This window comes from Excalfactoria chinensis, chromosome 15, assembly GCF_039878825.1.
Source record: "Excalfactoria chinensis isolate bCotChi1 chromosome 15, bCotChi1.hap2, whole genome shotgun sequence".
NCBI classification, from domain to species: domain Eukaryota; kingdom Metazoa; phylum Chordata; class Aves; order Galliformes; family Phasianidae; genus Excalfactoria; species Excalfactoria chinensis.
The window spans coordinates 7,141,122-7,155,193 of record NC_092839.1 but is presented as its reverse complement, the minus strand read 5'-3'; the positions used below and the strand labels follow the sequence as shown (position 1 = coordinate 7,155,193).

Below are 14,072 nucleotides of genomic sequence, written 5' to 3'. Positions count from 1 at the left end.
ACGTGGCTTCCCAACATGAGATGTTACTTTCTTACTGATAAGCAGGCCAAAGTGTCCTTGTGTAATCTGTATTATTAATTGATAAAAAACCAACCAACCAAAGGAGGTTCTTCCCTTCTTAATGAAGGACAGACACTGCCTCCAGGCACGCACATCTTGGGGACCAGCAGTACTCGATCCAGTACAGCACAGAGCTCCTCAGGGCAGAATTTTCCTTGTCATAAGAGTGGATTTTAGAGCAGTATTTGGAGAACTGCTGCAGTGTCAAAGAATAAAACGTCTCAGCAAACAAACCTGCATCCTCAAGTGAGAACAAATGTGTTCAATGGGTGATTTGAAGCACTTTCACATATTTATTGTTAAAGGCTTCGAGTGAAAAATGAGGAGCTGACTCATCAAAGGTGCTCAGTGGAGTCATATATAGGTAAATAGGAATGTGCGTGATGTATGCAAGACATCAAGATGACATATGCCTGAAACTTTACTGCAGGTATAATAAATTGCAAATATACTTAAACTGCATCCCACACACTCTGGATGGAAAACTAAATAGAAACAGCACTTTCCTTTTAAATGATATTCCTTCAGTCACAACGGATGCTGCTGTCATTCTCTTTCACCATTATTTTTGTAATCACTGGCAATTTTTGACCTTTCAAGCAGCTAACCTAATTCATAAAGGATGCCACTTCCTAATTAGTGGAGACATCAGATCCTCAGCCTCAAACAATTCAAGAGTTGGCCTAATGAGAATAAAGAGAGCAAGAGGGGCTGCAGAGATGGCTGAGTGAGCAGAAGCATCTGCTGTCACACAGCACTGGAGTAAAACCTTCTTAGTGTTAAAAAGAAAGCAAATATCTTAGGAGAGACAATGGAGAGATACACCAAATGCCTCTGAGCAAACAGCTCTGACTGCATAAATGGACCAACCTCCGCTCAGCCAAACGCCTGCAGAACCCTCTCCATTCCTGCAGGCATATTCAAAAAATGGAGCAAGCACAACTTGGGACAGGATATCCTGTCCAGCAGCAGCAAGCTGTACTGGTTTGCATATCCAGCCAAAGGCACAGGCAAGCAGCGAGGTGCCAGGCAGCACAAACCCTGTGGTTACACAAGGCTCGAGTCCAGCCCTCTGATTCTGACTGAGCAGTAAGAGCCACCCAGACTCCTAACATGGTTTCTCAACAGGTCAGCTGTGGTGAACATTCACAGACTGGTGGAAACTATACTCGTGATCAACATAACGAAAGGAAGAATGGTGTACAGGAACATCTGCACCTGCACTCCTGTACATCTGAATGCCTAACGCGCTGGAATTGTGTTTTGGCATTATCACAGGCTGAACGGCTTCACCTCTTGCAATACCTGATCACTTATAATTCTTGTTCCTGTTCTCCTGTATTCAGTGCATCTGTAGATCACCTGCTTCGTGGTAATATATATATTGCTGGATGGGGAGAATCAATCTGAGCACCTGATTGATTACTGTAGGTGTACCTTTTCATTGCAGGGAGGTTGGGCTTTAAGGGTCCCTTCCCATTCCAATCATTCTACGATTCTACATTATAACATAATATAAAATAAATACAGAGTATATATATAATAATGTATTATTTGTAACTGCTGGTTAGAAAGTAATGGAGAGTGGACTCCTACAGTGTTGTAACTCTATTCAAGAGTGGTCTCAGAACACGATTTCCACCTTTTCTCCTTATTATCAACGCGGCCATCTTTTCTGGAGGGTAAAACCACAGGCATTTTATTCTCACTTACATCCCTATAATTCACTTCCTTGCTACTGGGACTAGATGCTTCTGAAAAGGAAATTAAGAAGAGCACAGATTTCATAACCACTCACCTTGAAACAAAATGGGAAGCACCACGGCGTGTGTGCAGAAAAACAATTCCTTAAGATTGTGCTTGGCTGAGCAAAAGAACTTAGAAAAAGAATACTGAGTATCCCAAGTCCATGTGCAACCTGTGAGAGAACTGAGCTGGGATGGATTAAGGTGTGTATATATAAGGTATATATATATATATATATATATATATATATATAATTGCACAAGGACCAGACTAGCATGGCACAAGGCAGCACTGCACTGATGCATATGCTTGGGTGATGAGCCCAGATGTGATGTGCCCGAACTGTGAGAAGCTCTGGGAAGACATGAAGAAACTCTGTCACTTAAAAGTTTTTCTGCACATGGTCTCTCAAACATACGGCATTTGCATTATTTCTAGCTTTTAGTGCTATCAGCAGGAAAACGCACCTGGCCCCGTGCGATGCCCACCAACGACAGCACTCTGCAAACATGCCCAGGTGCTTTGCTCAGGCTGAGCTGCCCTCAGCACAGCGTACCAACACCTACCTCTGTGCTGGTGAAAGAATATCAACCGTTATAACAATGGTCAGCACAATGATGATGCTGTAATGATGCACGATAGAAGAAAGGGGTCTTCAATCGTTGTCCCATTCATTTCTAAAACCAAAGCTACCTCTCCGATCTCAGCCCCCCCCAATGCTTTCCTTTCCTCCCGCACCACCCAGCAGCACCTGCCCTGGCTTTTCACTGGAAACAACCCGCAGGACACCCCCCACCTCTGTGCTAATTATTAGGATGGGAAAAAGGAGGGAGCTACAGATGTAGAATCCAGATTCTTTCCATGAATATATATATATATATATATATATACACACGTGCAACTTTATGCTTTAAAAGATTAATTTCACAAGCTTTAAATTGCAGTTTAATTTGAAAACTAATTCAGCCTCATAATTGGCTTTCTGTTCAAATCACTGAGGCTAAAGATTTAAATTCTTAATATTCAGATGACTTTCAAGTTTCTGGCCCCATCTGTGCAATAGCCCAAGGTGTTAATCTCTAAGGGAATCTCTGCTAGCATAGATAGAAAATAAACAAACTGGGACACTAATAGAATAATCGACTTTTAAAATCCTTTTTTGTTTTTTCTTTAAAAAAATAATATATATATACTGCTTATTTTTATGAGATTCCTTTAATGCAATTTGCCACATATAGATTTGGCTCCCAGCGATTTCATTTGTCACATGGCATGCTATCAACCATTATCGTGTCAGAGCTCCATGAAATCAGGAGCAGACGGGGAAATTTCAAATGACGACATTTTTCACTTAGAAAATACTGATTTCCTTTTATTTTGGGAGACTGTTTCTAACATACCTTCACCAGCACAAACCACCCTGCCCGCACAATGCCATGAGATAGAGTTGGCCAAAACTGAAGCTTGGACTTTCGCTATTGACTTGGAAGGGACTGAGATGTATCTACGGAGTCAGTGAACTGGAAAGGATGAATGGGAATGGAAAAGGCCAATCTGACAGGAACAAATGGTTTTGAGAGATGTGTTAATTTTTGACAATTTCTCTGTTAAAACAAAATAGATACAAGCCAGAGCAAAGCACTTGAGCCACTGTGGACCATTTCACATTGACCTTATCAGAACCAAATGCTTCGCTAAAGTCAGACATCCCCACCCACCATAAGGTACGTCTTGTGTTGGCTGCATCAAAGCTGAGCTTTCGCAGCGGACAGAGTAATTTTTCTCCATCACATTCTTGTTTTGTGATTAAATCCCCTTTTCTACCCCTCTTCCCCCCCCATCCCAATGTTAAACACTCCCATCCTAAATCACTCTGAAACTAGACGAACTGTTGTAAAGCACCGCCCCCCTCCCCTGGGACAGCCCTGGGAGGCTGCAGGCCGGGTGTATGGCTGCAGCACGGGGCTCCTGTCAGGCAGTAATTGGGGTCGAACAGAGGGAGAAACCCACCCCAAACCTGCACAGAGCCACGGGCTTTGAAAGGGCAGCAGGAACCCGAACTGTGAGAGCCATCTCGCTTTATCAGTGCTTGAAAGGCAGCTTGGGTAGCTCCGGGAGAACTTTGCTGATTAAGGCTGCCAGAGGGACCAGGGGGATTTCAGCTCTAGCTTGCAGCTGCATTTTTAAAACTTGGCTGTGTTCTTCATATAGAGGCAAAGTTCAAAGAGGCAGAACATTATTCAATATGAGTAAAACACGGCCTTTTAAGATACACTTTCAAACAGTGGCTCGTTAAATCAAAACAACTTGTGGGGGAAAGAGAGAAAGAAAGATGGTCGTGTGAAAAAGAGAATCCTGCATTGCTATTCCTGCTCTGCATTTCTGGAAGAGCCCACATTTACACATTTAAGCTGTCCAGCTGCATGACCTTAGGCTAGATAAACCAGAAATACATTAACATGTCTCACAGAGTATCAAAAAAGGAAAAAGAAATGCAATGCAGTGTAAGAGCCAGCACACACTGAAGGATTTACATAGGGCAGGCTGCGACACACGCGTTCACACTACAGAGAATTCTTTTTTCTGAGAACACTGTGCTCTGGTGTCAGACACTACTTCAATTAAGTTATTATAATCTTAACCAGCACCAACAACCTATTATAATTAATAATCCTTGATGATTTCTTTTCTATTCCTGTCAAGGGTTGCTTCAAGGTGACTCGCATGCTGCAGAGCTCCTGGGAGCTTGGGAGGCTGAGAGCTGAGCAGCGCTGGGTCACAAGCCCTGCTGCTGCCCCAGTACTGCACACTGCTGCCAGCACTCCAGCCCTTGGACAGTCCCCTGTGAAGGCTTTGTCTCTTAGGCTAAAGCAAACCTGCTCTTTCCACCCAGCAGCACCATGCCACAGGCTGGAGTGCACCGTCCTTCCCACCTTCCTGTTTTCCTGGTTCATGCTATCTCTTTTTGCCTTATTCAATGCAGAGAGAACAGGTTACGAATTATACCTCACTTGGCCACCCTCCCAGCCCTGCAATGGCCAGGCATGCTTTGCAGCCAGCCCGCAGGCAGGATGCTCTCTTCCAGCTCTTCACATCCCAACTGCACGAGGGGACCAGGCTACAGCATCCTCTGGAGGCACTGGACCCTGTGCCAGATGCTGTTGCTCTGCCCTGTGACAGTACTGCAGGGCCTCTCTTCCCCTTCAGTGCAATGGGCTCCACTGACCATGCCAAGCAGCCTTGCAGGGGCTTTTCTTCCAGCTCAAGGTCACCACGCTCTGCTCGGTCTGTGCTCAACAGTGTATCTGAGCTGGTCTTGCTCTGGGAAATGTTCGTGGGTAGAGTTCGAGCTCCATATGTCCCTTTTCCTTTATTTAAAATCTGGGCAAAATTCCTACTGACTTCAAGCAGACATTGGCTGCTCACACGAGCTGCCCACAGAGTCAGTGTTTATTTGGGATACTAACACCCCAGTTACTTTTCTCATAAAAGGCGCTCAAATTTATTAAGAACACTGCAGATACGATGGCAATCAAGGAACACTGCATTTTTAATCACAGCCATTATAAATGGGCATATGGAGGATGTGAGAAGTAACAGTCGCACAGGATGTCCAGGGAAGCATTTTCAGTCCTCAGGCACAGTTCAATACCAATGAATAGTAGAAAATGAATGCTGAACTCCTATATCATATAATAAGATTTTTTGGTTTGCTTGAAGCAGATCTCCACTTTATACATGGATATACTCATATATGCATATATATAGAGGCATGAGTAACTTACTACTGAATCAATATTGAACAAGTTTTGCTGTTAGCTCTCAGAGTATCCAGTGTCTTTCTTTTGTTAGCCACAGCCACAGACAATCACAAATTCTGGCTGCCTGTTTCTCCTTTCCAAAGGCTGCTGTTGTACCTCCTTAGTTGTTATAATATTCTGAATCAACTTGAACTATAAAGTAGCTTCCAAATCTCTGCAAGATCTATGTTTAGCTAAATATATTGCTTAGACTTGTCTCTGCACAGAACAGGGATACATATCTTTGAGGTAAATGAGGAGCATGCAGACTTCCACAGACAGTATCTGACCTCTCTATCATTTTCTCAAAGACATAACATCATGTTTATTGCCAGGTACATGGAATGAAGGCTTCGGATACCCAGATTCCCAGGTGGATTTATAAAAGCAAGGAACAGAAATTCAATACTAATATAAACCTTTAAAAGAAAACCGATTAAATGGGAAAGGGGAGGAAAAAACAAATACATCAAAGACAAATGTAATTGCTTTTGAATAAAAACAGATTGCTTTCTACCTACCTGCCTTAAAGGCAAACACTCCAGACTGGGATACAGAACACCACAATCACTGCTGGAAGCAGAGGCACAACCATTTTGTAGGCAAAGGTATCCTATTCTGATTTAATAGCTCAAAGGCTTATCTGGATTTCAAACAAGAAGAGGATGCAATTTGCTGCTTCTTTCACACAAATGAGCACAGCTAGTTAAAACATCTGGGAACACTTTGAATATTGATTTGTCCTAGAGTGAGATGTAAGGAATTTGACTCGCTGCGGAAATGTATTAATCTTCCAACATTGATATGCTGCAAAGTGGCCTTCAAAGGAAAGAAGTCCTCCTGGAAGACAGCATCAGAACGAGCTGCCTGGGGACTGCTTGCTCACCTCGCAAGAGCAGGGTTTGCATCAATGCCCGCACCGCACCCTAAAGCACATGGGGAAGGAGGCTGCACCCCTCCATTCCTCAGAAGTACTGTCACACACAGTCCTCAGCACGTGTCACCATCACAGCCCATTCCTCACAGCGTGGTAAGGCGATCAATCACGGCTGCGATTCACCTTGTTAGAAGCAGCAGCCGCCGGAGGGTTCTCAGTGACACCTCCGGCAGTGGAGGAGCCATTGACAGATGTTCGCTGACACCAAACAGAGCCACGTGGTGCCTAACCTCCAGCTCAGCATCCATTTACCTTGCAAAAAGACTCAGCCTGATTTCAGGTGACTTACAAAAGTACCGGTGACAGTACCCATACCAGTTACGTTCCGCAACGAGCTAAAGCAACCTTGGTTACCACATCAGGAACCACAGAGCTCTGCTGCACTTAACAGCTTGACAGCACCATGGAAAATAAGTCATTAACGACGCTTACAACTGCACTGTTCCAAAGATATAAACACGTTTGTATAGAAATCATCACTTGCACACTGTGTACAGCTTACACTCTAACTTTTCACTCATCGTTTATCAGAACATCTGCTTCTGATTTTTCCAAATGTTACTGTCTGTACAAAAACTCTGTGAGAATGGAGGAAGACCTGACAATCTCACAGCAACCCCAGGAGCCAAACTGGGTAACCTTTACAGGTCCCTTCCAGCTCAAACAATCACGATTCTACGGTTCCCACCAACAGGGATGCATCAGGTCCCAGCTAAGACAGCAGTTCCATGATACCGAGTTTGTAAATGACTAGATTAAACAGCTATGAGTTGGATGTTTGGCAGTTTGGGCACAGGGTCAAGGAAAGGCTGGATTTGCTTTCTATACTTGCAGCTGGAATAATGGCACTGCATACCTGCAATGAGCATATGAGAAAGGCAACACAAAGCATAACTTCACAAAGCTGATGTTTTAGCAAAATCCACATCTAAGAAGGGACTGCCAGGATCTAACTCTAACCTGAGTTCGTACTTTCTATCTGCATCAGGAGAAACAGGTATCAGCTGTATTGTTCTCATCTCCATCAGTCTCCAACAAAAGAGCCAACAAAAGAAAAGCTCTCCTCCATTCCCCATATTTCAAGAGGAGGCAAAGCCACCAAGGCAGGATTAACGTTTGAAAGCTTGTGATAACTTTAAGACTTTTATTTTTTTTTTACCTGGTTTAGAGCCTTCATCAACAGATCCATTATAGACTTGGTTTATAAACTCCGGTCTGTTGTCATTCATATCAATCACATAGATGTAAAGGTCAATAGGATTCTCCACCTTGTTTCCATTCATATCCACTGCATGAGCCCGGAGCTGGGAATAAGCACAATGAAAGCATAATATCAGCAATTGGATTTGTTGCAGAATGAGAAACCACACTTTGCAAGAATTGACTTTGCCTCATAAATACTTTCTGACAATTGAACTGAGCGGGTATGTAATTCCAGGAGAAAGCAGCGACGTGGTTCCCATCTGAACTCCAGACATGCATGGTTTTTTTTCAAAGCTTAACATAATATTGAAATAATATTTTAAAATACTGTCAGTAAAACACTCAGACTGTGGTGCAGCGATGCCCTGCCCTGCACTGCCAACAGACCGCTCTGCTCTAATTGTTAAGATGTGCTGAACATTGTCTGACAATCTGAAGAGCAGATTTTGCTTAGTTCCTAACACAGTGTGGAAACGAGACTGACTTGAGAGGCTTCTTATGGGAACCTGCGGCCTTTCATACCCATAATAACAGGGATTAATAAGTGGAGAGATTCCAGAAGGGCATTAGTATTGTTTATTCTTTCTTTAATCTCAGTCTCTAGGAGCAGCAACATCTACCAACCCCATCGCTCTAAGCACCAAAAGATGTAAGAACAGTCCCATTCCTTCAAATGCTAGGAGCCCCCGTGGCACTTAAGGATGAAATATTTTCTCAGGCTTAACTAAAATACCAGTGATGAAGCATTACAATAACCGGAGCCACAGTGTTAAGTCCTCAGCTAAAGTGGAACTGCAGCTTTATCTTATTAGCAATAACCATCAGTAATAATGCTGGAAAACAAGAGCATCTGTTTTCTGAACAAAAGGGACAGCTACAGCATGTCAAAATGAGTAATTAATAAAACAAAGCAATCAACATTAGACTGGAACAATCAGTAACCAGGTGAAGAAAATGGATAGCTTGCTCATTCAAGGGAACAGATGGCTACTCTAAATGGTGCACACGCTGAACATCGCCGTCAGCCTCTGGAAAAAGGAGACAAGCAGAGAAAGAGCTCTGCACTGGAGGTACCGTGACTGCAGTCCTTGTCACCCCTCCTTGCTTGGATACCAGATATGGACAGGAGACCCTAAAACCTGCAGTGAGCACGTTCTGTGCTCTGCCCCAACACCTTGTGCTAGGCAAGCAGTGGGGACTGTGCTCCCCACCCTGGGCATTGGGTGATGCAGGCACGGGAGCTCCCATGCACGGAGGTCTCCATCTCCTCTGATGCGAGACAAATACACACACTAATTGTATTAGCGCTGGCTGCCGGCTCTTGCTCTCGCTGTGCTCGTGATTGGTACCACTTTCTCCTTCATGTGTGGTGTTCAGAAGTCCAGAGCTTAACAAAAGAAACTGCACGCTGTTATGATAGACTGGATTAACATTTAATCAAGCAAAGAGAACAAACTGCCACGTGAAATAGGCTGAACGAAGAACATTCTTTAAAGGAAGTTAAGAAGCACTTTTTCTTTAGTGACTGAAGAAGTCTGGCTTCGCTTTCAATGCGGGATGTGCCATTTGTATTTCTTGATTTGTAATGGTCGTAATATCTGCATTCCTTGCCTGAATATAAACTGCTTTGACTCCCACCTGTTGAGCTATCCTTCATCGTGTCAGATGTAGCAATTCAATAACTTTACAAGTCAGAGGTCAGATTGCCTTTGAAAAAAAGTAATTCGGAGCTAAAATTAAAGTTACTATCTTCAAACTGAGGCAGCACTGGGCCGCCTCTTGCTGTATTTCCAGGAGCGGAAATGGCTCCATTCAGAGATAAAGCAGAGAGCAAGGCTGATATCTTCCCCCTCAGATCTGACTTTCCCCCTGCAAATTTTTAATTACATTTGAGAGCTTTTGTTTGAAATCTCCAGGAGTTTGGAACTTCTCAGCAATGCACATCCATCTGCTCATTGCACTCACTGAGCACAGGTATCTATGACCGGGGTGCTGCTGCCTGCACTCAATGGAAAGAAGACTCGGTGAGACAGGATCTTTACCTGTCTGCAGTGAGCCTGCACAGCAACAGGACAGGGCTGAGCTATGGGAGGAGGCCAGTGCTTGGGGACATGGGCATTATATGGTACTTCCACGAGTGTGAGTGTACTGCAGTGCTCAGCAGACCAGGTGTGCCCAGTGGGTGCTCTGGGGGCAGAAGGAAGGATGGGATGGAAAGCAGATGCATGCAAGTGCTCCTCCATTGCGAGTGGCAGTGGGTGAGGCACAAAAGATGATGACTGCCCTCCCTGTCAGGAACAGAGATCACCTAGAGCTGGAAAAAACAGTACTGGAAAGGGCAGGGACTTCCACCATGCACCAACCAAAGAGTGGGCTCCACATTCCTTAACAAATACTGTTTGCAAGTCTGACAATTGTTGCTATCATATTCAGCAGCAGCCACCACAGGTCTCTGAGGTTTTTCCACTGACAGTCTGCCATGTAAACGTGGCTGTTGGCATACAAATGATTCAGTATCATGATTATTGATTACACTGGAGGCTGGTGGTATCTGAAGGTAGTTAGTCAAAGTCAACACAGTGAATTGTATTAAATATGAGTATTACTTATGCACTAATACTACTAATACAAATATACATTATCAATCAGTGACAGAGACTCTAAGCAATAAGCATACAATGTCATGCCTAATTTGTATGCTCTCAATTGTGATTAAAAGTGCAAATTAGGGCGTTGTGACACAAACGGTTGGCATTACTCACTAGAACTCAGTTAAAAATATTGGAATTAGCTCTCACATCCCTGAATTTTGACTCATCTATTTTATCTCCTTGCACTGCAAATAACTCCTTCTCAGACTGCAACTAACCTGTCCTGCTCCAGCCATTCCAGACATTATGTCACGGGTCTCATTCTGAAGGCGCACACGTGTGTCTGGGACTGGCTGAGGACTCACTTCTGAGTTCCTCCACAATGCACATTACTTGTGTACCAGAAGCAGTGATGACTTATTGATGTGAGGAAGTTGTTGACGGCTTTTACACACAAAATGCAAAATGCCTTGTAAAACAAACTGCCAATTTCCTATCCCTAGGACTGGCCAATCGCAGCTTGATACAAAACTGCTGTCTGGATCAGGAAAGCCACTTGGGGTCACTAGTTCTGCCATCAGTGAAAAAAGGGATTTGGGAACGTAGTTACATAAGGTGGCTGCACGCCGATACTCACTGGGTAGCAATAACCACAAAGGGCTGCCTGCAGGAGATGCAGCGACAACTGGAAATCAGCACAGAGAGTAGCAGAAGGGGCTGGGCTGGGAATCACACCAGCAGTGTGCTCTGAAGCTGTGCTCCCTCACATGCAGCTCCAGCACACCTCCCTGACCACATTTGCAGCTGGCACTGCATCTGGGATGTCTGCAAGGTCCCTGGAGAGCTTGTGTATTGCTTTGTAGTGCAGAGGATAAAACAGCTGAGGCCCACATAGGGCTGAACTCGTGGCCACCAGCACTGCAGCCATGTTGTGGAGTCACCTGGCAGACATGGTGAGCCCCAGAGGCACAGCCATCCCTGCATGCATCACATGGAGCATGTCCTCCTGAAAAGCTCATGTAAAACTATGGAGAAGTTTTGCTACAGAACTAATGAGAAAGCATCCATTTCACCTTAGGGAAAAGGTAGGTTCCATCAGATGAATGGCTTGCTAAGTGTGGGGAGGATTAAAATAGTATTTTAGAAATGGCCATCCCAACGCAAAACAGATAATAAGAAAATACGTGTTATGAACTACGTAGGAGTATCATGTGTCAAACTGACTCAAAGATGGTCAGCCCCGAATCACTGCTTTCCAGTGCTCAGTATGAGCTCCAGGTCTGCTTTTGCCTTTCACTGAGTGGCTGGGCTGTGTGAAGTGGTGAACATACACTGACTGCTTCAAAACCTGGTACAGTTCATTGCTGGATCTTCATTCTGGAGGCTGGCCCAATGCTTACAGCATCCAGGATGGTCCAACCCTACTGTATGTTTCTGTACCAGTGTTTGGGGCACTGCTTTGGAGACCATGTATTTATAAACGCTGTGTAAAGGATTATTAAATGAACAATTGATGATTCAATAAATTATAAATCAATTTCTATGGAGGTTAAAGGATCTAAACATTGTTTACAGCTGTGATTGAAATGAGCTCTATCATCTTCCACTGCTCTGCTAGCAAAGATTTTCTATCACTCACTATTCTTGTCTGTAAGCTCTCATAACATATTTATCAGCTATCCACTCTCCATAAACTGTATGTTCCTGTAACCTTCAGAGAGTGAATCTGTTTTCTCGTGCCTAGAGCTTCTAGGTCAAGGTTTCTATAAGGAACAGGAGGGCTGGAATTCCTGTGGTGCGCACCATTCACAGAGGTGACAGTTCAGTCTGCTGAGTTCCCTGAAACCCTCAGGTTAAGTTTGTTATTAGGGCACTGCACAATTTTTTACTGCAAGGAAATCTTTTTCAGCACATTTTTTGACTGAGAGTGCCCATTACTAAGCATCATCCAGACTCCATCAAAAGCATTAATGTGTGCATAGTATTACCGACAACATCATTTTATAATAACCTGGCACTGCTGAAACAATATCAACAATGATGAGATGACATACACAGTATCACCTTTTCCAAAATGATTTCCCTTCATATTTTCACAGGCACAACAAACAAAATAATCGTTCGTGTTCACAGAGGATAAAATAACTTCCCTTCAGACCCCCATTCACCCAGGGGAAATCTCCTTTTCCACCCAACTGAAGAGGCAATCTATTTCTTTCTCCTCCCACCCCAGTCCCAAAGCTGTGTCAACATGGTTAACTGGACACCTGATAAAGCAGACAGAATGTGCGTCTCCAGCCGAGCAGTTGGGGACGGTGTCAGTGCAAGTGACCCATACCACATCACTGACATCACAGCATCCCTGGGAAGGGCTGCTATGATGCCCACAGATGTGGCTACTGCTGATACAAAGCAATCCGTGGAACAACCTATTACAGCCTCTCTGGGAGACAACTGAAGTGTAGATGCAGAAAGCATCTGAAATTTTGCAGAGCCATCATGTGAGGTGCAATGCTTTTTTAAAGCAATTTGTGGGGCTGCATCCTCTGAGCAATTACACCATGTAATACACAGGCTGTGATTTATATCACAACATAACGACCAATTACACTCAAAGCATACTGCAGGTAGAGCATTTTATGAACTGGGGTAGTGAAAGGCAGCACTTCTGAGAGTAATTAATCTTAATTAATTCCCTCATATTTAATATTAGCCTATCTGCATATTTAAAAACCTATCTGACACACCCCCATCATACTGCCTGAACATCTCCTAGTAATTTAAATGAAAAATGACGATGCCAATTATTGCATGTTTAGCTGCAGTAATGATTCCTAAATTAGCAGTTTCCCAAGACATGCTAATGCTGAGGATGGTTTCGCGTGGTTTGGAGGGGTTCAGTCCACAGATAAATTTGCATGGGTTTAATAAGCAGTGTGCAGTTGCACCACTTTAGAGAAACGGGTGACTCTGTGCTGCAAAAGGACATTGCTTTAATGTTGTTTTGCACTGGCGTGGCTGATAGAGCCTGCAAACCCAGATAAACCCCCAGCTGTCTTTTTTCCCCTTGGCATATCATGCTTACATGGTAGGAAGCTCTTTCCTCTCTGTCCATCGGGCGGGTCACATACATCCTCCCAGACACAGGGTCAATGCTGAAGACTTCCATTGGCGGCTGGTCGGCTCCCACTCCTGTGATACTGTACCTGATATGGATCTCTTTGTCCTTATCGGAACGAATCTGGATGGAATAACAAAGGCAGCAATCAATAAGCTTTGGACAAAAGCCATATGGATGTTTAAACAACTTTAAAGATCTGAGCCTGGAAGCTGCATAAATGTAAAAACCGCTGTCAGTTTTGACAAGGAGCTCGAGCTGTATGCCAAAGATTTGGGAAAAAGCCAGGAAAAGTTTCTTCCACATCTTTTCTGTTATTTTTTCTCCTCTTTTATTCATGATGATTCTCTAGGAATCATTGAAATTCTGACTTTTTGCTTTAGATGTGGGAGAATCTATATGCACAAAAAAATGCTGTTTACTTGCTATTGAAACCGTAAGCTTCTGAAAGTGCCCAGATTGTTCAGTTACAGCCAACATCTTACAGCCATTCACCACTTCCACAAATGCTCCCTGCTGATCCCTCCATCCTGTTCTCAGTCCATGTAACCACGCACATGAATGCTCCCATGGCATTTGGAGAGCTGAGCTGCTTGCTCTTGCCTTGTCCAGCCCTT

The 14,072-nt window shown here is 43.9% G+C and overlaps 1 protein-coding gene across 1 annotated transcript in view; it reads right to left on the bottom strand.

Moving 5' to 3' along the window:
- CDH4 (cadherin 4) overlaps window positions 1–14,072 on the bottom strand; it is a 401,822-nt gene that overhangs the window by 71,554 nt on the left and 316,196 nt on the right. The window contains exons 5-6 of the mRNA XM_072350023.1: window positions 13,423–13,578; window positions 7,703–7,847 (exon numbers count right to left, since the gene is read on the bottom strand). Of these exons, the coding sequence (XP_072206124.1) occupies window positions 7,703–7,847; window positions 13,423–13,578 (301 nt within the window). The remainder of the gene's footprint in view (window positions 1–7,702; window positions 7,848–13,422; window positions 13,579–14,072) is intronic.